The following is a 25,087-nucleotide window of genomic DNA, read 5'->3' as shown; positions in this document are numbered from 1 at the left end:
ACCTTAGCAGAACCTGCTGACTCTCTTGTCAGGGCTTCAGCCCACATGACCAAAGAGAAAATCCTGATTATTACAGAGGATGTAAAGGCTAGTTGCTCCTTTTATTAAGCATTCTTAATTAACAAACAGATGCACAGATGAACTCACATGTGTACGCACAGGCAAAAGTATTATACATGAGGTGGAAAGACTTGGTGCAATGCATTTTTTTCTTTTTCTCCTCCCAGCTTTACAAGATGATTGTGTTTAATTTTTGAAAATAGATGCTATTATGCCTTAAGCTTAGAATGCGTGAATTGTAGGCCTCTGTAGGTCTCTCCCTGTCTCCTCCTAATTGTGCCGGAAAACAATACAGCAAATGCAAAGTAAAGGGAATAATGAGAGGGAGTACTCAAGGTTTCTCTATTATTCTAAAAAAGATTCCTTGATTATCAGCCAGAGGATTCTATGAAGCCTGTCTGTAGCTATAAAACAGAAAGTGTAATGTTTTTGTAACCATTTTGTGAAATTGAGACCTCACTCACCTGCTGCTACAGTACCTGCTATGCTGCTGCAACCATGACTCCTACAATTACTACTCTGCATTAGTGATGTATGTTCAACAGCAACTTTCAGTGCCGGTGCAAAAAATACTGTGGAGGTTTCTTGTTGTTGACGTGTAGGCACATATAGTCTCACTGACATTTTTACTATTTAACCACCAACTTTATATGAACCTTAAGCTAGTAATTCAGTGGCCAAACTTTAATTGTACTATAGTTGCCATGCAGTGAAGTACTGAAGGGATATTCCATTCAAAAGCATTGGTGGTGAATATTTGCAGATGCATTCGAGCCTTTGAATGTTTTATCTGATACAAAAATCTGATAAAAAAAACAAACAAACAAAAGCTTGATAGCACTTGGTTTACCCCAAACCATATTTCACTATGTTATGAATGATTCATAAAAGATATGGTTAGTTGATGATTGCTGCTCTCTCTATTGGCAGTGGAGCAAAATGTGCAGTGTAATTTAGAGAAAATTAGAAGATAATAAGTAAAACTGCATCAACAACAGCAACAATGCTGTAAAAATCAATTCTACACAGCAGTCAGTATAATTTTGTCCTTAAGCTATACAGCCAACTAGTTACTTTTTACCCGTGCAGAATCTCATGTCACTCCCATTATCGCTGTGCCTATCAACAAGCTAAGACTAAAACAAGCTAACTGTAGCAAGGTAATAATACCCTTATTTAATGTAAGATTTTTGCTTTTTTTGTTTCTTATGACCATGTTCTGTTTCCAGACAATAATCAGGAGGCACACACACATCCATAAATTATTTGCAGTGCTGGGCAACAATAATCTGCACAAGAGAATAAAAAAAAATACCTGCACACTGCTACCCTGTTCCTAGTTTTTCTTTAATGCTACATTAACAAGACAATGTTTCAACCACAAATGGTTTTCCTTGGGTAAAGGTGAGGGTGTGAACACACACAGCTACAGGCTCCTCCATAGCTTATTGGCAGTATGAGATACTAAGGCTGGTGTTATTTACCCTTTTAAATACATTATCCCTACTTACATATTACATGATTGTTTCACAATGTTTTCCTTAATCAAGTCAGTGACTATTAATGATTAACTAACTATCAAAATACTGTGAAAGTCAATTCATATTAATGTTTTAATATCCTCCTTAATATCCCCCCCTTTCTCAACAGTTTATCAGGCCACCTCTTAACATGGATGTTAAATGACACTTCTGATTCTTATTTGAAAAAGTGTGGGTGATCTGCTTAGTATTTCTGTAAAAGTGCATGTTCATATTCTCTATACCACACACATCCCCTAACAAACATCACTGAAACACTCCTGTAGCCCGGCGGTCAACAAAATCGTGCCACTACTCACGTCAGCAATCAGTCGATTCAGATTTGCAGGGGAATATCTCTCACAAGCTTGCTGCTGATTTCAATAAGTAACTCAGCCGTGATTTATAGACTTAATCCCCCGCAGGCAGCGTGTACAGCCAGCTCTAATGAAACACATTGGTTTGGATGTGATCTGAAGAGTCCAGATAGCTGTGCCATGTGGAAAAGAACATATGGATCACTGAACTCCTCTCCAACATTCCTGAACAATCTGGACAGGACATTGAGCGTTTTATCACCACCAAGGACTCGGCAGTTACACTGCATCCAGCTGCCTGTTCCCAGAGGGATAAGCATCCTATCTGTCCTCTGGAAAAACAGGAAAGACCTCTTGCACATTGCTACCATGAAGTCATATTTTGTAACTTTATCTCATTTATTGTTGGAGACTCTTTGTCATATAAGATCATAAGATCTAATTTAACCTCTGGAAACTGGTGGGTTTGTTCTGCCAAACCCAACTTCATAATTGCATTGAATTTCGCCACTGCTTTTCAATAAATCTACAGTATGATGATAACTAGTTTAAGTCATTCCCTTCCAAAGAAAAGATAGGCATCATCTTTGTCTTTCTGACCTGTGAGTCACTCGATCCATGAGTAAGGGGAGCCATTTGGATTTGCAAAATAGTTTAAAGCTCATTTATTGTGAGATCATCTGAGAATATGTCATCAGTTCCACTTGCAACCTTGATGAACAGACCCTGCCTTAGTTACACAGCATACTGCAGAGCTTGAATGCTGAACTATCATTAGAGCTTTTCATTTGGGAGGAGAGGACGGGAGAGGAGAGGAGAGGAGAGGAGAGGAGAGGAGAGGAGAGGAGAGGAGAGGAGAGGAGAGGAGAGGAGAGGAGAGGAGAGGAGAGAATTACAGTAGTAGTCACTGGGCCATGGGGCATTGTATTTCAGACAACATTCATCATGCTATCAACTTCCGTATTATAAAGACTCAGAGTCTGAAGACACATGTGGCATGTTGGCCAAACCATACTCTGCCCTAAACTGCACAAGCCTTTTCTATTTTCAGAGCAACAAATTCCCCTCTCTCAGTAAAACAGGATATGCAGTTGTATGAAACATTATCTGCGGAACAGAAGTAGCCGGTAAATTTCTAGTAAATACTGCAAGCAGGGCTTTGTGCCAGTTTCCTTTCTTTGCATTACAGTTGTCTCAGATGAATAACAGACACAGCAAGACATTTTTGAATCCCTGTGTTTATTATTTTATTATTCAGCTGTGAGACTCCAGGAATCATACGCCACAAAACTGTAATTGAAAGAAAGTTACACAACCATTTTTCTGCAGATTCCAGCAGGTGTCACTCTAACCTGTGATCTCCAATACAGACATATGTGCTGCAGCCACCAACCAAACCTGGCTGGGACTGTCTGGAGCTGCAAGAGGTGGGGTCAGCCAATCAGTCATACAGTCATTGCTCTGCCTTCAACACAGGAGAGTTCACCAGAGGTTCAACCCTGCCCAGCAGAGGAGTGTGAAACCCAGTCTGCCTGCCACACTCTGGACTGCTGAACCCAAGGCCCCAGGGGGAGGAAATGTTTTCTCCTCAATGCTGAAAACGCCCCTACCTCTGTGTTTGTGTGCATGTGCATGTATGTGAGTGTGTTTTGTGAGCTAAACTGCTTTGGCTGAGCATTTAAGCCGTTTCCAGATAACGATCATTAACGCTCTTTGACGACTTTGGCATGGAGACTGTGAGAGCATTCATCTCAAGTAAATGGAAGAGGAGAGACATTCTTTCTGTGAAACCGAGGGAAGCTTTTTGATTTCCCAGAGCATGCAGGGCCTTTGCTGTTCAGTATGTCAGACAGGACTGAAACGGTAGAGCATAGGCATACAGCACTTGAGAAACCACTGACAGGCTGTGTTTCAAGGACACAACTTTTAGTTTGTTTTGCTGAGGAGTGAAGTTGAAACTGTGGGTGTAATTCGTTATTTGTCTCTGGACTTCGACTTCTCTGAACCTTGTCATATCTAATTTTGGGGACACAGCATCTTTCATGCACCGTGGTTTTATTTTTATGATATGTAAGCACATATTTACATTTTCAGTGTTCTATAGCATGTAAATCTGAATTTAGTCGAGGTTACATAACTTCCACAGCAGCTGCAGCTTCACAAACAGACAGGAATTTACATGTTCTGGACACTGTTTCTCTTTCTCTCTCTCTCTCTCTCTCTCTCTCTCTCTCTCTCTCTCTGTATCTCTCTCTCTGTGTGTTCATGCACATGAGTGTTTGTTTGTACGTGTGTGTGTGTGTGTGTGTGTGTGTGTGTGTGTGTGTGTGTGTGTGTGTGAACAAGTGTATATGCATCCAAAATGATGCAGTGCAAATGTGAAATAAAAACACCACCTTCAGTAGAAGCGTAAGTTGAAAGCAATTACACTGTACACGGATTCTTGCCAGCTGAAGGAAAGTGCTACATCTTAAGTGGTTCATTTTCGTCCCACAATAGAGGAGCTGAAGCCTGGTGTTTCTTTAAGGTACACCATACACAGCAGGTACCCTCGCTTGCAAATGAGATTTGTTGTAGTGCTACACAGAGCTCAGAGAGAAAGAAGAAGCGTAGGAGGGCTAATAATGCATGTAGTAACCTAGTTAACTTTGTAAAGACTTCTCTTAGTGTTAGTCAGATGCAGTACTGTAGCTTCTGGATACACTAGTCAGAAGGTGCAAGTAAGCAAGACTCACAGACCTGAATTCCCCTTGAAGGCTTTGTCTGACATTTGAAACCCTTGCTGGCATGCAGGTTTGATATCATTGTCAAGAATCAGATCCAGACAAGTAAAACAGGGTTAGACAAACATTTAGTGCACAGTAAACATATACAGTATGGAGCACTGGGACAGAAGCCTGTGAGTGGCACAGTTGACATACCTGAAGTGTACTGTCTGCACTTTTTGCTGGTTTGTGTTTAGTACAGTTTGATGGTTCTGCCTCACTGCTGGCAGATGACCCTTTATCCTAAGTGATAGCTGTCCAGCCTCAAGTAATGAATTTCAAACACTTACACTATTTTGGATGTTTTTAATTCAATAGCTTAAAGCGGTACTCCTTTAGGTGTAGTGTGTATAATTTCACAGCCACCGTAGGTTCTCCTAGACACTTGAATGAGGGGGGGGCGTCACTGCTAGATGCCACTAAATCCTGTACACTGAACCTTAAGTTTACATTTTAGAATTTAGTACTGCTCCTGCATAAAGTTGGAGGATTTTCAAGAGACAGATCAAAAAAAAGAAGGGCATCTTGAGGCATCCTGACTTTAAGTCCCTCACATGAGTCAAGCTTCAAAAACGCTGGCTCCTACAGTTCCTATAATGCAACCCAATAGCATCTTTTATAGGACCTTCCCTGCCTAATAAATGCCCTCATATTTCAAATATTTGAAGCCTTACTCTGACTTAATTCTGACACTACATCTGAGATAACCCAGATGACATCATCTGGGGCATTTTCTCAGACTTCAGAAAGATCCTCCAGAGCCACAGAAAACATTATACAACACAGTTTTAACAGGCTGCTTCTCATAATGAGCAAGCTCACCTTTATATCTGAAAACAGTGGAGTTCCCCTTTAATTTTAACCGACACTAGATCTCTACAATTTACAAGACTACTTTCCACATCAATCAGTGAACAAGTGTCTTCTGACCACTTAATGTTTTTATCTGATGTTGTATATGCTTTGGCTTAATGTCTCTGTCAAAAACACTGTTCCTTCTGTTGGTCAAACACAGTAGCTGTTAATTTCCATACTGAGAGGCTTGGGTTACGTCATTGAGTGGGACTTCCACTCATGTCCACAACATTTTTCAGGTTGTGCAATTGGAAAACATGACATAACTACAAATCTGTATGTGTAGGAAATTTTAATGTTACACAATTTAGTTGTTTGCACTGAACTGAACAAATATTAAATGTTGTTTCTTGGTTTTTTTTGTTTAGCTAAGATCATCTCAGGTGGTCACACTCTGGTGTGACCACCACCATTGGCTGGTCATTTTCACCATCTGACCATTAAGCTGCACTAGTTTGACAAGTTAATGGTGGTTTTGTTATATAAAGTGCAGCATATATTGCTCCTGTTCTGACTGTACTGGTCTACGTGATGATCAGATTAGAATATATTTGCTCATCTTTTCTGTGACCTCATTCACCAACTTAAACAGGATCTAATCAGCAGCCTTCCATAAAAACCAGCTCAGGCCATGAAAAAAGCAGTAACCACTTTTGGCTGGTCCAGACCAGTTCTGTCAGCGACCTCAAGGCTGAACTTATTTACTCACAAGAGGAAGTTTGATTGACATGGACAACCCACTGGCCTCGACATAGAATACATTTATAAATCAATTACAGCCTCCATGATGGAAGAAACATCCCTAACTTGAACACTAACAGCAATAGATCAAGGCTCCTATCAATAAGGAGAAGACATAAAAATGATTGTCATTATTGTGAAAAGGTTATATCAAAAGATCATATGACAGAAAAATCAGAAAACTGTTCAAACTGAATGTGTCAACACTTTTAGGATGACTCTGGAACAATTATATGATGACTCATCTATTTTATCTGAAGCATATTAGTCATAGTGTTTATCATATCTTGAGCAACCTTTACTTGAAATGAAGAAAATAATTGCTACTTGTAGCATAACGGACTGTGGTTGAACTGCGGTACAAGGCTGATTTGTCTGATGCAGATTAGTTGGTTGGTTTCCACGGCAACCTGTCAATTATTTGTTCCAGCAGCTTTGTCTGAAGCGTGGTAGAGTTCTCACCCTTTCCCTCCATCATGACCCAGGAGGCCATGTCTGTCCCATCCTCAGTAACATCATGTCAATGATAAACCCTCAAGAACACCCAGAGACCATCACAGCCTGAGCCGCAGCGAGAACAAGCGGCACTCCAGAGGCACAAAGAGACAAGGGACAGGACGTTGCAACACAAAAAGAACATTTTGAGAGACATATTGCTGAACACTCAAAAAATAAATTGAAAAAAGAGAAAGAGAAGTTATTGTGCTCTAGATTTCAGAAGGCATGACAAATTGCAGTCGCTGTTGAAAACAACAGCGTGCACTGGTGCGTGTGAAGCATAGGTGTAGATTTGAGCACTGACAGTTCTTATCAATGTCAAAGTGTTGCTGAATTGTCCCTACCAATGTTTTTCAATCTGAAACAATCTTATAATTTTAACCCCTCTTTAGAGCCATTTACAAAGCTGCTGAGAGCAACTTTTACTGAGGTACAGAGAGACTGCACAAAGCTAAGAGATGTGGCGGGGTTGACCCTGCTGATGTGGATGACAATTAATTTACCACAGGGATTGGTTGACAGGTGACCAGTCTGTGAGAGTGAATGTGAAATAAAATATTCATCAATACATAGTGGCAGGAAAAGGACCGTGATTGGATTATATTACATTTAATTTTTAACAATTCAATTCAATTCAATAACAAAATTAATTATATTAATATGAAATCAAATTCTATTTATTAAAAAGTAAGAATCAAATTAAAAATCAAATCACATTAAAAATGTTAACAAGTTAAATAATGAATGTGATAAAAAATTAATTAATGAAAAAAACAAATAACATTAAATTAAATTAAATTAACACTATCTCTCCCCTGTTAGTCCAAATAGAGTGGCACATTACCAATAATCAGCTATTTTTCATTTATTGTTAAATCTTTCATCGCTAAATTTAAAATATAAATTTTAGTCTCAGATTTATATTAATTAAATCATAAGATATCTGTATAAATTAGAGAAAATGTCACATGTCCTGTTTTTGGCAAGTCACGTGACCAAATACATGCTGAGCAAAATAAACATGTTGCAAAGTCAAGCTCTTTGTGTTTGTATGGGTGTGTATTCATGTGTACCTAAGACAAGGAGAGCCAGTGCACACATGCTGAACTGTGCACACTGTTTATCTGATCAAAAATGATTAAAACCAAACCTACACCCTTAGTATGAAGCATATGGGATAGCCATTTACAGACTTCAGTTATATGCAGCGTGTTTGTTTTTGGAGAAATGCAGTAGCTCATTCAAAAAGGTAGTCAATGCCAAAATCATTGTCTGACTGTAAGTCCTGTTTACAATGCTGAGTTGTCTGGTAAACCACCAGTTCTCTCAGGCAGGAAAACATCATACTCATACATACCAACAAAAACCACAAAACTTCTTTTGCACAAAAGAACACAGGAACTGTCCTTTATATAACAACTTACACAGGCATGGTTTCATTGCCTTTTTTTTAGATTTCCTTTTTAAAAAAAAAAAATATATCAGGTGTTTGTAAGACAAATAGATGTTTTGGTTTATAAGTGGGTGCCTCTTGCTGAGTTAATTATGAAACTTAATTGTCATTGAGAGGAAATTCATCAAAGTAATCAAGTCTTGTACCGCTGAAGCTGCAACATGACCTCTGCATCAACAAGGATGTTAAGATGCAGTCATCAATAAATGTTGTTAAAAGTGATGCAGGGTTAGTTTAATGACCTACTGCGATTCCTTAACTTACACATGTTTCTTTAAAATGATTTTATACAAAGATTTTTATATACAACAGAGAACAGCAATTTACTCCGCTGTTACTGAAGAAAGTCTTTTCCTTAGACAAATCTCAAAAACATAACAAACTAGCTGGGTAAAAGCGATTTTCCCATGCAGATGTCAGCTTAAAAGTCAATTATGTCATCCATGTCAGTGAACCAAGAAACGACCCTGATTCTGATATGTGTGAAGTCATAATTGGGCCTGTGGGACTAACAGTGGAGTACAGCAGTTAGGGGTCTGAATCAGCACAGAGGCTATTTCAGTACTGTACAAGAGGTTAGAGGTCAGTAACAACTGAGCATGTTTTCTACTGCCACAGGAGGGGCGGGGGAGAAGAAACATGTTTGACTTCACTTGAAATTAATTTTCAAGGGGGCTCACATGCAGCCAAAATGAATAAAATGAGAGACGAAAAGAGGTATTTATGTAGACCACCTACATACCCCAGTACATAATAAACACCTGAACCAGGGCCAGGCGATAGAAGATAATCAAAGAGCGGTACGGTATATGGAGCACAAGTATAGGTAATTACTGTGTAATAATAGAGCTGAAATAGGCTACATACTGCATAGACCATTTAATTTTGTTTTCATTTGGCACTAACATTATGCATGTAATTTATCTGCATATTGTGTTTGAAGTCTCATGAAAGTTTCTATAGTTTTTTTTAAGGTGTATCTTCGTCACAAACCAGAACCAGTGCAGACCGACCCGATCGCTCTCTCCAAACCGGTACTTCTGTCTCACTCAGGTTTGTCCAAACACATAAACCCCCAATTTTATGTGAGTCCTCTCATCTCTCATTCTGCAGGCTGCACTCTGTCCTGTCTCAACACAAACAAGAGCATCCACCACTCAGTACAACTTACTACTAAGCAAATACATGCAATAAATCTCTATAATTACTGTGGTTTTATTTCTGTCTGCTGCGTACGTTCTGTATATTTCACACTCAATAACAGTTTACAGTGTAGCCCACAGAACATCATTTACCTACAGCATATAGTATCATGTAGGAGAGAATGAAAACAAATATCATATATGGGAGGTTGTTGTTGCAGGTGACTAGAGAGGACATGAGCAAAATGCAAAAGCAGGTTGCTGCACATAAAGTTTAACACCATTACTCAGTGCTTATCTATTCTTGTTTTATTATTTGATGTCTACATGCTGTACACAATTATATGTCCAGTCGTGTTTTATCCAATTATTCATTAATTTGTGCATTCATTCAGAATAGAAACCATTGCGATGAATGTCTGAAATGTGAAAACTGTTTTGGTAGAATAAAAATTTCCAAAGAGCTTAAGACATATTTAAGAATGAACTTTTGTACTTTTGTGTAAATTACTGTGGCATATTTATTTCTATATTCTTCCGGGTGTAACATATTGTATTTGTATTGGGCTGTGGTGCAAATATTTTTGTTGAGTGCTCACCTTTCTGTCACACAGACTCGTTACTTGAAAATGGAGCTTAAAGTCTGCAAAAGCCAAGAGACCTCCAGGTGGCAGAAGAGAATTTTATAGCAGAAAGATAACCAACATGGAAATGTAAATACACTTCAAAAAGCATTGAGGCCACCTATAATTTTGTCATCCTGTTTCCATCCATGCTGCATATCTGTAATTTTGCTTTATTGGTCTATTCCGTACTCACAGCACATCTGTCTGTTGTGGGAGAGCGATCTCTCCTCTGTTGCTCTTCCTGAGGTTTCTTCCATTTTTCCCAGTTGAAGGCTTTTTCAGGAAGGTTTTCCTTATTCAAATTGAGAGTCTAACGACAGAGGATGTTGTATTGTTGTACAGATTCTAAAGCCCCCCTGAGGCAAATTTGTGATATTGGGCTATACAAATAAAAATTGACTTGACTATAATTAGTTTGTATGAAAATCCTCAATAGCTTCAGAATATATATCGAAATGTATCTGGCTAGCATAGAGAGTCAACCTCACACCTTTCATTAATTATAATTCTACCTGATTTATTATTGTGGTAGCATATGCATCACATCAACCTGTGTGTTACCGCTACCCACTGGGATATGTAGTCCTGTCCTGTGTGTCATAATTGTCCTCCATGATGAACTTGGGGAGAGGAGACGGATTAATCTGACGTAACTGTCAAGGACCATCTGTCTGTCTGTCAGTCTGTTTGCTCAACATTTTATCATCTGTCACGCACATCACCTTCTACACCCCTGAATGCATTTTAATGAAACCTCAGGACATGATCACCCTGTTTGGACATTTTAGAAATGATTCCCTATAGGGAGTGCTGTAGCATTAGTTTAATTACCTGTTGCACACCTTGTAGACAAAATATTTTTTAATGTTGTCAAATATTGAAGGAAAATATGCTTTTTTAAAACTTGGGTCTTGTAGTTTTCTTTTCAGAAACAGTAACATTTTACATTTTAAAAACTTTTTTGTTGTTGAGATACAAGTAATCCATTAAGGAAAGCAACACAAGACACAAGCAGGCATACAGATTTTCTAGAAGTCCCCAGTTTGACATAAAACACTTGATGGGAAGTGAAAAGGGAAATTTGACTTTTAAGTCATTTCCCAAACTGTTGGGAAATGCATTTTGCAGAGCTACATCCTGGTTCAACTTTGGCCTAGTGTGTCCTCCTAGTTGAGTGCAGTGCAGTGGATGACTGTGATAAACATTTAGTCTTGTTTGCATCTTACCTCCAGACAAGTGGTTAAAATAATTTGATCGGACTACATAAAGATGTGCTGCGTCTATCTCTATAATGAACCTGGTGAATAAAATATTAATAAGAATGATGGAAGACACTAAAGACCTAAAAAACCAGACAAACCCTTAAGAGGATGATAAATGAAATTGGCAATTTTTCAAAAGGATATCACATCATCCATCAGCACATCCCAGTGCAGCTTTGTAGACTTTAGCATAAAAATTGTTCCATTTTTATAATTGGACTGAAAGACCAAATGGAGGCACAACAGCCAGAACATGTGAGTTATTCATACACAATAACTCAGATGTTTCTGTTCACATTTGCAGACGGACGATTCTTCTCATTTCTCTATTTCAGTGTTTTAAAACTTGTTGATTGTTCTAAACACAGTTCCATGCAAGCCAGTGACTGGCATCCGCTCTTTGCCTCCTGCTGTACTGCAGACAATTAACATAAGTTATCTTTTTTTTTCTTATTGCTGCATGCAGCTCTGTACAACCTGTAGATGTGATGTAGCCTCAATACAACTAGATATTACAATATCCAGTGTTTGTCAGGGTTTTTTTAAACAAGGATGTCAGTTGCACGATGCTATGTGTGAATGGCCTGATCAGTGGTGAACATTTGCATCTATTCACTTATACTCTTTATCTTTATGAAAAACTATGATGCATTGCAGAGGAATACTAAAAGTGGGTTATAGGCATAATAAAGACAAACGATATGATAATGTTATTGCAATATTATTATGTATTTTACACTGTATACTTCTCATACTGAATAGCCTCCTACATTATTCCAATACATGTCATGCACACTCGGTATACTTTCAGTGCTGAATCGCTTACACCACGGCACACTACCGTATGCAGCAAGTCACTTTAAGAACATTCAAGTGGTTTTTGTGGAGGAGGTATAGCATGAATTAACAATGCACTGCTGATGGGAGAATTGCATTACATGGGGTTTTAATGCTAAACAAATATACAGTAGGCCTGAACACCCTGTGGGCCTCTAAGACCTAATTTTATGCCTGTCCTGCAGTTACATCACCACTTAGACGTGCAGTGGTCAGCTCTATATGATGTGTGTGCAGGCTGCAGGCCGTGTGACATACTTAAAACTGAATGAGTAATTGCATAACTCATTGCAAAGCTGGGACAGCTTAGAACATGCAGAGGAGAACATGCTGGAGAGACAGATCATCACTGTTTTGTTTTGGGTTTTTTTTCATAGTGAGACAATGTAACCTTGTGATGAGATATTTTATGCAACTTTATGCTTTTGTCCTGCAAAGATGGAATCAAAACACTTCAATATAGATTCATGTGACTCTCAAATTTATTTTCGGATTAGGGTACTTTAATATAGGCTCTGCTCTAACGCAGTACTGTATTAACAGCCGCCCACATGTCTGAAGTCGACATGTTTAATTTAGAGGTTGGTGTGCATATAGCTGGGAGTGCGTTTTAGGGTCACTGGTAAATGACAGATTACTCACATTTGTGTGAGCCTATGTAATCCGATTCCGCTCCAGTTCATTCTGTGCAAATCTCATGTCGTCATAGGAGCGCTTCAGCAGGCATGAGCAAACACCCGCAGAATCATCCGACTCTGGTGCACTTTGCACGGCTTTGAATAATGTCAACAGCTGTTTGACGGCAGTGCAACAGAGCCTCCAGTAAGCTCAGGTCCGAATAATGACGTTATGTAACACCAATTATGTAGGCTGTACTTCATTTGTCGCTTTGGCCAATGATGGTTGGACGGTTCTCATTATTATGTTATTATTGATAGCCTAATATTTCACTACTTTTTTTTTCTTTTTTTTTTTTACTTCTGTAACCTACACATCCAACACAAAACATCCCACAAAATGTAAACAATATCTGTAACAAGTAACACTCATCCATCAATAAAAAGGAGCAAATAGAATAAAATATGATCTGCCTTTTTCTCTAAATATATGAATAACTTAAACAATCATGTTCTGCCAGTTCTTTATTATAGTTGTAGAATAACAGGCAAAGTGTAACTGCACTATAACTGCATTTATGGTTTGTTATCTTAATTTATTTTTCATCAAATTTTTATTCCATGTTGCTATTTTATTTCCGTGTTAATTGTGTTTTAAGTGTCGTTCTAATGCATTTATTCGCCTCATTACTTTTATGTTTGCCCACAAATAAACTCGCTTTGCTGAGTTGCAGTTTATAGGTTTATAACCTACTCTTGACGTCTTTTATATTCCTCACTTTGTTCTTTTTTAAGGCTCATTATTATCATTATTATTGCTTTTTTTTTTATAATAGGATAATTATGACAACGATGATGATGATTCTTCTTCCTCATTACAGTCCCGGTGTGTTTGTTTTTAGAGGCCAGAGTGATGCATCTCCTCTCTGCCTCCATCGACTCGCTCGTCAGTCGACTCTCTCACTGTACACCAAACTCGCTGCGCTCTGACCACTGCAACTTTTGCAGAGACTCCTCACTCCACAGACATGTCGCACAATAGCTGAAGTAAACCTGTCACCGTGGCTCATCCTTCTGAGCCTCCAGAAATACACCGCAGGTGGGATTTGAATATCGGAGCCTCTCCTCTGTCGCTTTCCTCGCATCGGACCCGACGTTTTGAAAACGCCTGGATATGAATTATGAGCATTTTCCTCACTAATGAACCGGGCCAGTAATGCAGGAGACCGCGGAGACTCTCTCATCAGTGTTTCAAGATGGCAGATTTTTATTGAGTTTTGAACAGAAATCTCGCTTTATTTTTTTGCCATGAATAACAGAAATCCTTGCACCGATGGCCCCTGTATACGAAGGTAAGCTGCTTTTGCAAATGTGCTGCTGTTTCCGTGCGGGGCTCAGTCACTCAACCTACTGTAGCCCCATCAACTGCGATACAATTGAATTGCTGCTGCTGATACGGAGCACAAGAGATGCGTTGCACCCTCTCGTCTTTCTGTCAGATCATTCAACACACAGTATATTTACATAGTATATTTATTTATTTAAAAACATACCACAAGAAGGCTGTCAGATTCTCAGCGGCTCTGTGTGTGCGCACACTTAAAGAAAATTAGTAAATGCTCAGTCAGGTTGTGCTGTGCTGTGCTGTGCTGTGCTGTCTGAGCGGTGTCCGTCAAAAAATATCCCTGATAAGACAAGCTTGTGTTTTACATAGAATAGAATAAAGTCATCATGTGTAGCCTGCAGACACCTGCAAATGTTCTGTTTTGTCCTCCTGTTTGCTCCTGGGAAGAATGATAGCCCTGCTTGAAGAAGGAGAGGGAATGAAAGAAGGTGACCGATCGGTCCGATCTCACCTCTATTCACTCTCATTCTCCAATTAGTTCTCATCAAATCATGAAACTGACTGACTTGAGGTGTTTCTGTGCCTCGGTGTATTGAGTCAAATGTTTTTATTTGTCTTCCCGGAAACCAAATGCAAGCTTAAATACAGCATATTCGCAATCGCTGCAGCATTGTGGCTGTGACTAATCCAATTGTGAGAATGCTACCCCGCATGCTTCTCTAAATTATTTACTGTCATACAGGTTTTTGGTTTTTTTTAGAATTCACATAGTAATGAATGGATAAAGTAATATGTTTGCTTTGCAGTGTCGTTGCATGCATTCATGTAAAAACAATGCAAGCGGCCCATTATAATTCGCTCAAGATCGAGGTATGAAGGGTCTAACTGCAACTATACCAATAATACTGATAGGTTATATAGTATGTAATATAGTAAAACAAGGGACATAATGTTTAATAATATAGCATGCGATCTTGTGTTATATTTTGATTTGATCCAGCTGTAGTAATGTATCATTCAGAAGTACTGTAGCCTGCAGAGATGCTCTTTTTGACATACAATAGGACAGATAGTCTGTCCTATTACAATATTTGTAGAGCAGACATATAGATTTACATGCTCTTCAGTATCTTATGCAAAATGATATGTGGCACAAAGCAAATAATGACCCTTGATATTTCCAATATTTATTTTTGAGCAGCCTCATGTTTAATATCTCCTTGTCTACTCTATAGTCCCTCTGCTGGCACTAAAGGGAACCCCTTCTTTTCTATCCCCAAATTACTATTTAGAAAAACTGCTGTTGAAAAGTAATACTGTAACACATTTTAAAGGGACATTATACACATATCACCAGCAAAAGTTGTTTACCAGGCTATATTAGGCTATGTTATGGTTGGCTGTAGAAAACACAGAATCATGAAGTGCAATAAGGTCGCTACAAACTCTTCAGTGAGTTACGATGTCCCTATAGGAATATTGTAGTGATTTTTCATTAGGGGTGTTGAAGCTTTAGAGGCATTGCCCGAGACTCCAGCGTTTCAACATGAAAAGGAAAGTTGAAATGAGACTCCTATGCAAAAGGTAATTAGTGTAAATTACATTCCCTGGCTTTTCCCTTCACCACAGAGAGGTGGAGAAGGGAAGAGAAAGAGGCGGCAGGGGGAATTAATTACCTTGCCTGTCCTCCTCAGTGTTGGAGAGGGTTGTTATGTAGAGCAGTCATGGAAATGACCAAAGTCTCCGGTGGAAAATAGGTTTGGAGGGGGGGGCCCTTCACATAGAATGAGACGGGCTATTATGGTGATTACTCACCCTTGGCTACAGGGCAACTAATAACTTAAATCTATATGATTAACTACTTCCTTCAATAGTATAAAGTTGAGCTTGTTGAGGGTGAACAGTTTCCAGCAGACGTATCTTCTGTTTTCTGAGGAACTTGATTTTACATTCACAATCATTTAATGGTTATGTTTTTTCCTTTTTTTTTTTTTTCCACCGTGTTTGCCTTTGGTCCTTCTTGGCCCAGACAGAAGGCCATCAGGCGGGCCTGCTGGCAGGCAGGGCAGCGGTCTGATCACCCTGGGAGCCTGGTCTCATAACCCAAACTGACACCTTGATGGATGTCTGATGAACGGAGCAGGTCCAGCAGCCCCCAGCTGTGGAAAAGCTAATATTCAGACACAGCCAAAACCCTGCCTGCCTGCCTGCCTGCCCGCCTGCCCACTTGCCTGGCTCAATATGGGTGTTGTGGTGTGCTCATGCATGCATGTGCATATGTTTTCATCTAAGTATGTACCCATACACACACGTGCTACCATCAGTTTTTAGGGCAGGTCTGAGAGAGGATTACACAGCTGCAGATCTGGGCACCAGGCGAGGAAGGTAACTTCATTTGCAGATCCGCCTCTCACAGGTCAACCGGTATTCCAGAAAGGACTTGTTCTTTCCCGCCTGGAAAAATGGGCAGAGTATGACTCAGAAGCTGATGATGATGATGGCGGTGGTGACAGGCACTGCAGCATCACAGGCAGATTAATGGTTCATCCATCCACACGGCCATTATGTGTTAATGTGACTCTGCAGTACCTTGTGTTTTCTGTACAGAGGGAACTGGGTATGGTGAATGCACCCTGCCCTTATAGAGAGGAAGTTTCTCCTCTGAGGACAGAGGAAAAGACAGAGAGAGAGAGACTTTCTCAGAAACTGCCCTCAACTCACTGTCTCCCTCCTTCCTCCCCTCACGCTTGTTTGGAACTGGTTGATTGATATCTTCCTCATAGGCCGCGACCCAGGCTTAGAGTCCAAGGTTGCAGCTTTTTAAAGTTTGATTAGAATTGCAGGAAGAACCCTGGGGGCCTTTGGGGGCCACAGCAGGGCCACACCCCGTGGCAGAGTCAGGGGAGCCGAAGAGGGTTTTCTCTTCCCGACTGTTATGACAAGCAGGGTGGTGTGTTTAGATCTTCACTGTCCATAGTGGAGAAAGAGAAAGGCCTGGGGAGGGAGGATAGCCTAACAGTTGGTAAGAGATGGGGTGATGCTTAAATAGCTCACAGGAAAGAACAGTCATCACTCTGCAAATCCTTATAGGTGCCATTGTGAAATGTTTATCTCATGTTTTCACTTTCACTCAGCAGCCGTTTTGATTTGTTTGTTGACCCGATGCATCACTTTATGACTTGTTTGGAAAGCAGCTCGCTCAGAAGGAGTTATGAAAATGGATAACCTGTCTTTACAAGTATCGCTTTTGCATTATTCAAAGCTTCCTATCTGAAAAGGAAGCGAAATCCAGTGTTCGGGGATTCTTTGTGCTATTGATTTGTTGAAGCATTTAGTAGAAGAAGCGGAGGCTTTTGAGGGAGATAGAATGTGAGTTTTATGTGAGATGAGGTGCGTGTATACTTCTCTGTTGAAGACAGGGGAATATGTGAGCTCTCTGATGTGCTGGAATAGTTCACAGGTGTGATCTGAGGGTTTTGGAAACAGATGGGGTGGGGGGTGGGGGGGCATCAGCCTGAACTGAAATGACAGGTTAGTAGAGGCCAGTCTGACACAGGAGGCCCAGCCTTGAATATGAGCAGAATATTTCTGGCTATTTCAGAAGGCTCAACTTTTCATATACTCTTTTCAGCAAATTTCTCTGGAGTAAAACTGCCTCCAGTACTTCAGCACATCATTCTTCTGGCTCTTTTTCACGTGGAGGAAATTCAATTGAGATGCAAGGGGACTTTGCAATTCTCATTTTCTCCTCAGTCAGTAAGCCTCCTGTTTTACTGCTTCTGCCATATGTTTCAGACCTCTCTCGGAAACGACTCTGAAAGCGGGGCTCTGAGGTCCTTGAAGCGGGAGACCACATCAGTTGCTGACATTAGTTAGTTTTTATCGAAGAGGAAGAGGGAGGCTGGATGGGATGGAGCCTCAACTCTAGTCGGCTGCTTACACAAGGCATTTCCGTGTTGGTTGTCATGCATGTGTGAAGGCCCTTTTTTTCCCCGGCACTGTTGTTTCACACTGTGTATGGTGTCAGTTTGTGTGGAACAGCTGCCTCTGGCTCTGGCTAGCAGTGTAACGACTCCCAGCTCTGTTAGAGAGGAAACGAGTGTAACAGGCATGTAACAGTTGCTTTACTTACTGGCCTGTAATATAGATGTGAACACCTTTTATGTAGCTTTAAGTTGCAAAAATGAGATGTGGGCTTCTAAAAACTTGAAAACTACTTTTATGTGATGGTATAAAACACATCAGATTACCCTTGATTGTTGGAATTAACTTAAACACATACTATTCATAGTATTTTATTGAATGTATAATTTGTTTCTAAATCGATTTGTAGTATTTTAGAAACAATTTTCTGCCCTTGCAGTGGCATATTACCTAAAAAATATTCACCTCCTCATATATTAGGATCAGAATGAGAGGAAAAAATAGATGAATGTCCCACTTAAACTTGAATAACCCCCTCTTGCTTAAAGTAGTGTTGTCAGTATAACTGCTCTACAGCGCTGGAGATGTGAGTAGCATCTGTTAAAAAGTACGATGCTGAGAGTCTCTGTACCTTATGACACATCCATTGCTTTGATCTGCTATGAGAGCCACGGTTCAAACAAAGGTTCACATTTTACTGCTTCTCAACACAGCACCAAGTGAATAAGGCCTTTTGTTAACTTGGGCCTGTTAAGCAATAATTACACAGGGATTCCTAGAGCATAAAGGGCACTTTATATGCTGAGGGTGTCAAATCATTTTTTTTTTTTTTTTTTTATGGGAATAATATAGCACAGTGAGCATGATTTGCATTTTGCTCGCATACCATATATTGCATGCTCACTTTGCAATCTCTCATCATTCGCCAACGACCCCCCCCCCCCCACCCACCCATATCCCACCCCCAACCCGCGTTTCCCTGCCCCACCCCCACATCTATCGCTTATCTGTCCTTCCATCCTGCTCTGTTTGTTGATAAGCCGAGAGGCCATTGGCCAGCACACATGGTGCCCATGTGACACTTCAGCAACAGCCTGATGGCCAGATTGGAAGCCCCATGTATGTGTGTGTGTAATTGGAGGCCGGTTTGAGAAGAGGTCTGGCTACTGTAGCTTTTTTGTTCTCCCTAATCATGACCCCCACCCAAAACCCCTCAGACTCCCCCCGTCTTTTCCCGCCTCAATCCCCCCGGCTTGTCTTATTGCCTCGTCCCATCACTCACCCCCCCCCCCCCCCCCCCCCCCCCCCCCCCAAAACCAAACCACCGGCTTGTTTTTGGTACACATTGTCCCAGGTCGTAATCCTATTGTTTGTGATAATGTCCCTCCATACCAGTCCATTTGACATTGCACTCTCTGGAAGAGAGGAAGAGATCTGCCGGTACTGGCTGTATTTATCACTGGCTCATTTGGCCTTTCAACTTGACATGTCACATTAAACATTCACACATGAAGCGAGTTAAAAAAAAAAAAAGAAAAGTTGAGCAAAGCCTCGAAAGTGGTGCAAAGACAACTGATGATGTAAGATACTACAGCTGGATGGCGAGGGCAACTAACACACTCTACAGCCACTTCATTTAAACAAAAGATCCTAACCGTCGCTTCATATTACATGAAGCGCAGAGTGAAAAATGGTTTGCAGTTTTTAATCAAGCCTTTCATAACCTCCACATTTTCCCTCCCTTTCAGAGGGAAAGAGACAGGGTGAGGAGAGAGAGGGAGAGGGGGAGTGTTTACAGACAGATATTAAAATGAGCAAAGAAGGACTGAACACAGTAGGATTAGAGGTGCTGAGGTTGGGGTTTTTTAGGGTATATGCTCTTGTATTCACTGACACAGCTATGGGCTCTACCATGTGCGACCAGCCAACGTGGACTAAGTGCCGCTGCCAGCCCCATCACCACTCCTGGCTCCGGCCCCTCTCGGTCATGGAAGGGAAGTGGAGCGATGGGCGGCTGCTGGCGGCCCCTTCACAGATGGCTGCAGGTACAGCGCTACGCTTGGCTGATAACCAAAGGACTTCAAAGCTCAGACGAGCGCTCAAGCCCATTTCTGTCCAGAGCCAGGAGGCAAAAGGCACAGAACAGAGAAAGGAGACAGAAATAGGCAAGAACTGAGGTAGTCAAAAGAGTCAACAGGCATGAAAATGAGCAGCTTTAGCCCTTTCCTCTTCCTCCAGCAGCTTTGTGTGCAATATTTGCTCTCATATTCTCTCTCACAGTCATTCTCACCTTATTCTGATCATTTTTCTCTCTCTCTCCACATGCTGTGTGTTTCTCATTACGCATCTCCATGCTAGCAAAAAAAAAAAAAAAATCAAAATAGATTGTGATGGCCGCTGTTAGCGATAGCCACCCTTCCCTCTCAAGTGCTTTTTTTGCCTTAATTTGGATGGATCACATTCACTTGACAGTAAACTAGCAAGTTACACATCAAAAGAAGCTGGAAGTGGAAGTGACGAAATGTGCTGTTAGAAATCAGATCTCAGAGGTTTTGAAATGTATATTTTATGAAATGTAGTAAAATGTCTTTGTAGGTATTTAATATTCACATGTGTAGAAAAAAAGACATCTTCCTTACTACTGAAGGCTGAAAACCAAGCTTTGATGAGCTTTTAAGGGATAATGTAGAGAAGGAGAGATGTTAATAAGCCACTGATTCAATCCAGTGGCTCCTCTAATACCACTCCAGTCTTGACATGAGAAAACCCTGAATGTCCTAACTGTAAGAAACATTTCTCCATAGCTGCAACACTGCAGGGTGAACATCTCTCAAAACATTTAGTAACATTCAGTTGCATCAGTAAGTGCATAAGTGCATCATTATGCAATGGCAGTTTGAGCATTTTGATCAAAATAATGTAAAATTTAAGATCCTGAGAAAGGTTCTGAAAGATCTAAAAAGAAAAGTGCTTCATCCACCATTGTTTTTATTTTAGCAGATTTATTGTGGAAAATGAAGATTTTGCTTCAGAGCTTTTGAGCTCGTAAAACGGAAGTAATATAGTGGCTTATTACTATAAAGTTGAAATATGCATTCATGGCAAACTTAACTAAACAGCGTTGAGGAACAGAAGGTTCAGTTGCATGTTTATATTTCTGGGCCTGTCTGTGTTGCAGCATAAAAAACAGGCTTCACACCTCTTAGATCCACTCCTCACTTCAAAGCCTCAGGCACATCATGGCCAGCCAGCAGCTCTGCCTGGCAGTCTTTTGAACTGACCCCTCCATTCAGCCTGAGAGACAGAGAGGGAGAGGGAGAATGGCAGCGAGATAGGGAGTGACAGAGATTGAAAAAGTAAGGCAGAAATGGAGGGAGGGAAGCAGCAGAGTTGGGAGGAGAGATGAATACCCTTTTCTGGGGCCCGTGGGCCTCAGGGGCACTGCCAGAGGTCAGGGGGTGGTTTTGGGAAGGGAGGGGGGCAAGGTCACTGGTCTGAGAGGGATTTCGGTGGTGGCGACACTGGTGTTGGGGGTTGTGGATCTCGCCCCTCATCTTCTTTAACCTGTCTACTTCTTACATCTGGGATCAGCGCTGTCCAGTGAGGCGCCCGGCTCCTCAGCTCCCCTGACTGAGCCCAGCAGCTGCTGACACACACTAACATGCTTCCAGCCCTCCATCACTTTTAGAGAAGCTGACCCAGAAAAAGGCCAAAAGTTGACCTTTAGCTATGAGGACCTGTTCTCTTTCCTTCACCGCTCCAGAGTGCCTGGGCCAGGCCAGTTGTTTTTACCTCATTAGGCCTCTGTGAGACAGAGACAGTGTTGGAGTTCTGCATTCATAAGCATTAAATTTAAAGACATTTGGAGATAAACAAAGTGGCATCCATCTCAGTACCTCATTCAGTTCCTTTCATCATTTTAATAGCCTGGCTAAAAAAAAAAAAGCCATTCCAGTCATTCCAACAGAGCAGTAGTAACATTTCTATCTTTATTCACAGTAGAGCATCTTACAGTATGATGAATCATTATTTACTGACTTCCCACAGCTCATCTTTTCCATCTGTTTAAATCCATCTCAGCTACTACTGAACTGGGAGTTTTGGATCAACATCTCAGACCACAGGAACAAATTCTTATGGATCTTGTTTCATGTAATTTACCAAACGTAACATTTGTTAGATTGTCTATTGTACAAGCAACAATTCTTGTTCTCCTTTCAAAGGTGTTTACCTTTCAAGCAAGTCAGTTCAAATGTGTAGCCTACTTGCCATACACGGCCACTCAGCATGTGGGTGTTAAACTGCTGGTCAGAATAGCCATTTCCTGCCTGGTTTTGGCTGCTATTTGTGACTGTGAGGACACTGTAAATATAATCGGCTAAAGCCATGATTTTCACGCTGAATCAGACGCAGAGGGCTGAGTTGGCTCGCCATATTTATTACCTCAGCTCTGTGGCCAGAAGGACTGAACAGCCATGTTTACGACACACTGTCAGTTGGATTAAGGACACATATGCCTTGCTAAATTGGTATGTGAGCACGTGTTTGTGTGTGTGCTATAATCTTCTGAAAGCTGTTTGAAATATATAGCGCGGTGGGCCTCTTTACTTTGTCAAAGGAAAGATAGAATGAGAGAGACATGCACTATTAAGCACAGAAGGAGAGAGGGTTAAAAAGAAGAAGATGAAGAGAGATTAAGAGATTAAAATAATTTAATAAGCGTGCATATGAATGAGTCACCTGCAGTATGAAGACGGGAGTACATGTTGGGGCATTTTAGAGGGAGAAAAAGGCGTCTGTAGTTTAAATTAGTCCGATTTGTGGCCTGAATAGGCAGCAGCTTCACATGCCCTGCTGAAATATCACACACTTTTGTTGCCTGGGGAGGCATGTGCACCATCCCCAGCTTGTATTTGATTGCAGAGAGCATAGGGAGGTGGTGGAGCGTACTGGGGGAGGCAGGGGAGCAGAAGGCCAACTACATGTGGGGGATATAAAGTGTACAAGCTCTGATGTGAGATGGATAGAAGTTGCATGTTTCTACCTTGGTTTCTTTGAGCTTGTAAATCGTGGTCTTCATGCACCAACATCAGTATTTATAACACACTGGCTGCCTGTATGTCACAACTTGTCATTCATAAAACACCCTGCATCATTCTGGTTTCAAGCAGACAACTTTCAAGCAACTGACAGCTAAAAGTAATGGCTAGACTTTTTTTTTTTTTTTTTTTATCAGCTGTGCTGGAGACAAATGAGGCATTTTCATTCAAGTATATAATTTCCTGTCATTCTTCTTCTTCTTTTTGGTTTTTAAAGATAGACATCTCTGTCAATTTGCTGTTTGAATACAGCTGTGTTGTGGAAATACAGAAGTGGTGGCCCTGCCTGTCTGTGATTTGTCCCCAGCTGCCTGGTCAGGTTGGACTGGTTCCTCTGTTGCCGGGGTTCATTGCTGGGTTTCGAAGGGGTGGAGCATCATATTAATCCCTCTGGGTGTGTGTGTGTGTGTGTGTGTGTTTTGGGGTGGTGGTTTCATGCATGTTGTTACTGCATAGTTGAGGCGTTAGTGGAGGAAGGCTTGAGCACAAGCACAAATTGTAATAACACATGGTGTGGAGTGTCAGAAAATGCATGTCTGTGGGTACATGCACACACACACACACACACACACACACACACACACACACACACACACACACATACAGAGAGTTGAGTGTTGTGCGCATCCTTGGTGGAGGCGAGCATGTCGAGCAGGATAGGAATTATTCTAGCTGTCTGTTTGATATTAATGCAGCACCAGACTTTGACCCCCCGAGTTCATGAACACACCCAAAACCAACGCTTAGTAGTCTGCTCCATGGGACAGGGCAGGGTGGCAGGGTGGGGTAATGATGCCGTCTCCTCAAAACATTATCCAGAGCAGTGCTCCCTCCACCTTTTCCCTGCAATAGTCTCGGTCTTTTCCTTCAGCCAATAAAGCCCCTTTTTTTCTCCCGCCGTATGACTCTCTCATTCTTACTTTGCACAATCTACATGAATAACTTGCCAGCTGCAAACAGCGCTCGTATTCCAAGAAGTAAAGACTATCAACTCATTTAACACTTTGAATGTGTTAATCACATTAGTGTGATTAATACAATTCTGAACCTCACAAATTGAACACCTGTTTGGAATCTATTAGTTTACCGTCATGCTCACGGGCAACCGACTCATAAATAACAAGGGATCACACTAAATGAACTTTGTGGTGGATTATTCAGATTTTTTTTATCTTTTATTTTAAAATTCTTTTGTCAGTTTTTATCTGACAATATGATGTCATTTGTGTGTCCAGGAAGAGGTTAAACCATTCTGCTCTGGGCCCTTTGTTAGGTGAACATGAGAGTGAATGACTAAACTGTTGATAGATAACTGAGAGGAACCTGACTCCTCATGTTTGTGTACATAGGCACGTATTGCGACATCAACATCATCAGCATCGTTGTATTTCATTTTGTGTTTGCGTGTCACTGGCTTTTGTTCTTCACTTACTGAAGCTCCATCCTTTCAAAACCTCACGTTGCAGTACACTGCAAGAGCTGCATACAGTGCAAGGCCGCTGCTCACATTTACACTCAAACCTCATGCTTCAGTCAGTAGGTCATAATACAGCACAATCGGCACGCAACAAAATCCATACTGCGCTGGCCACTCTCAGATCAATTTGCCATTGTAGAATGTTTTCTCCTGCACGTTGAGTGTCCTCCCCCCCCGTTGTTTTCAACGTTGGGCTACTGTTTCTTGCCTGCAGTTCTCATATGTTGATCTCATTATAGTACATTGTGTCCAGCTGTCATTGTTGATCATAATGACATAAGCGGAAGTGTGGTGTGGTGGGGCGTTTCTCACTGTGTGTAAATGATAAGCACTCTGGAGGGCGGCTGCTTATCAGGTGTGTGTCCCTGCATGGCCCTACGCCTTGTTTGTAACTGTAGTGAAAGCCGCACAGCCTGATGCATACAGTGGATGTCAAGGGTAGTGCATTCATGCCTTGAGTTCACAGGTGCCATTGGTTTACGGTCGACCACTTTTTAAGCTCAACCCTTCTCATTTTATGTTGCCACACACGGGACTTCTGCACAGAGC

The 25,087-nt window shown here is 41.0% G+C and overlaps 1 protein-coding gene across 3 annotated transcripts in view; it reads left to right on the top strand.

The window, feature by feature from the left end:
• The first annotated feature begins 13,687 nt into the window (after positions 1–13,687).
• The window catches only part of hipk2 (homeodomain interacting protein kinase 2), a 71,760-nt gene continuing 60,360 nt past the window's right edge, over positions 13,688–25,087 (top strand). For all 3 annotated transcript variants that reach the window (XM_044356292.1, XM_044356291.1, XM_044356290.1), the window contains exon 1: positions 13,688–14,045. In XM_044356292.1, coding sequence (XP_044212227.1) covers positions 14,027–14,045 — 19 coding nt within the window. In that variant the 5' untranslated portion in view covers positions 13,688–14,026. The remainder of the gene's footprint in view (positions 14,046–25,087) is intronic.

The sequence above is a fragment of the Thunnus albacares genome, chromosome 7 (assembly GCF_914725855.1).
Source record: "Thunnus albacares chromosome 7, fThuAlb1.1, whole genome shotgun sequence".
NCBI classification, from domain to species: domain Eukaryota; kingdom Metazoa; phylum Chordata; class Actinopteri; order Scombriformes; family Scombridae; genus Thunnus; species Thunnus albacares.
This window is presented reverse-complemented; position numbering and strand designations above follow the sequence as displayed.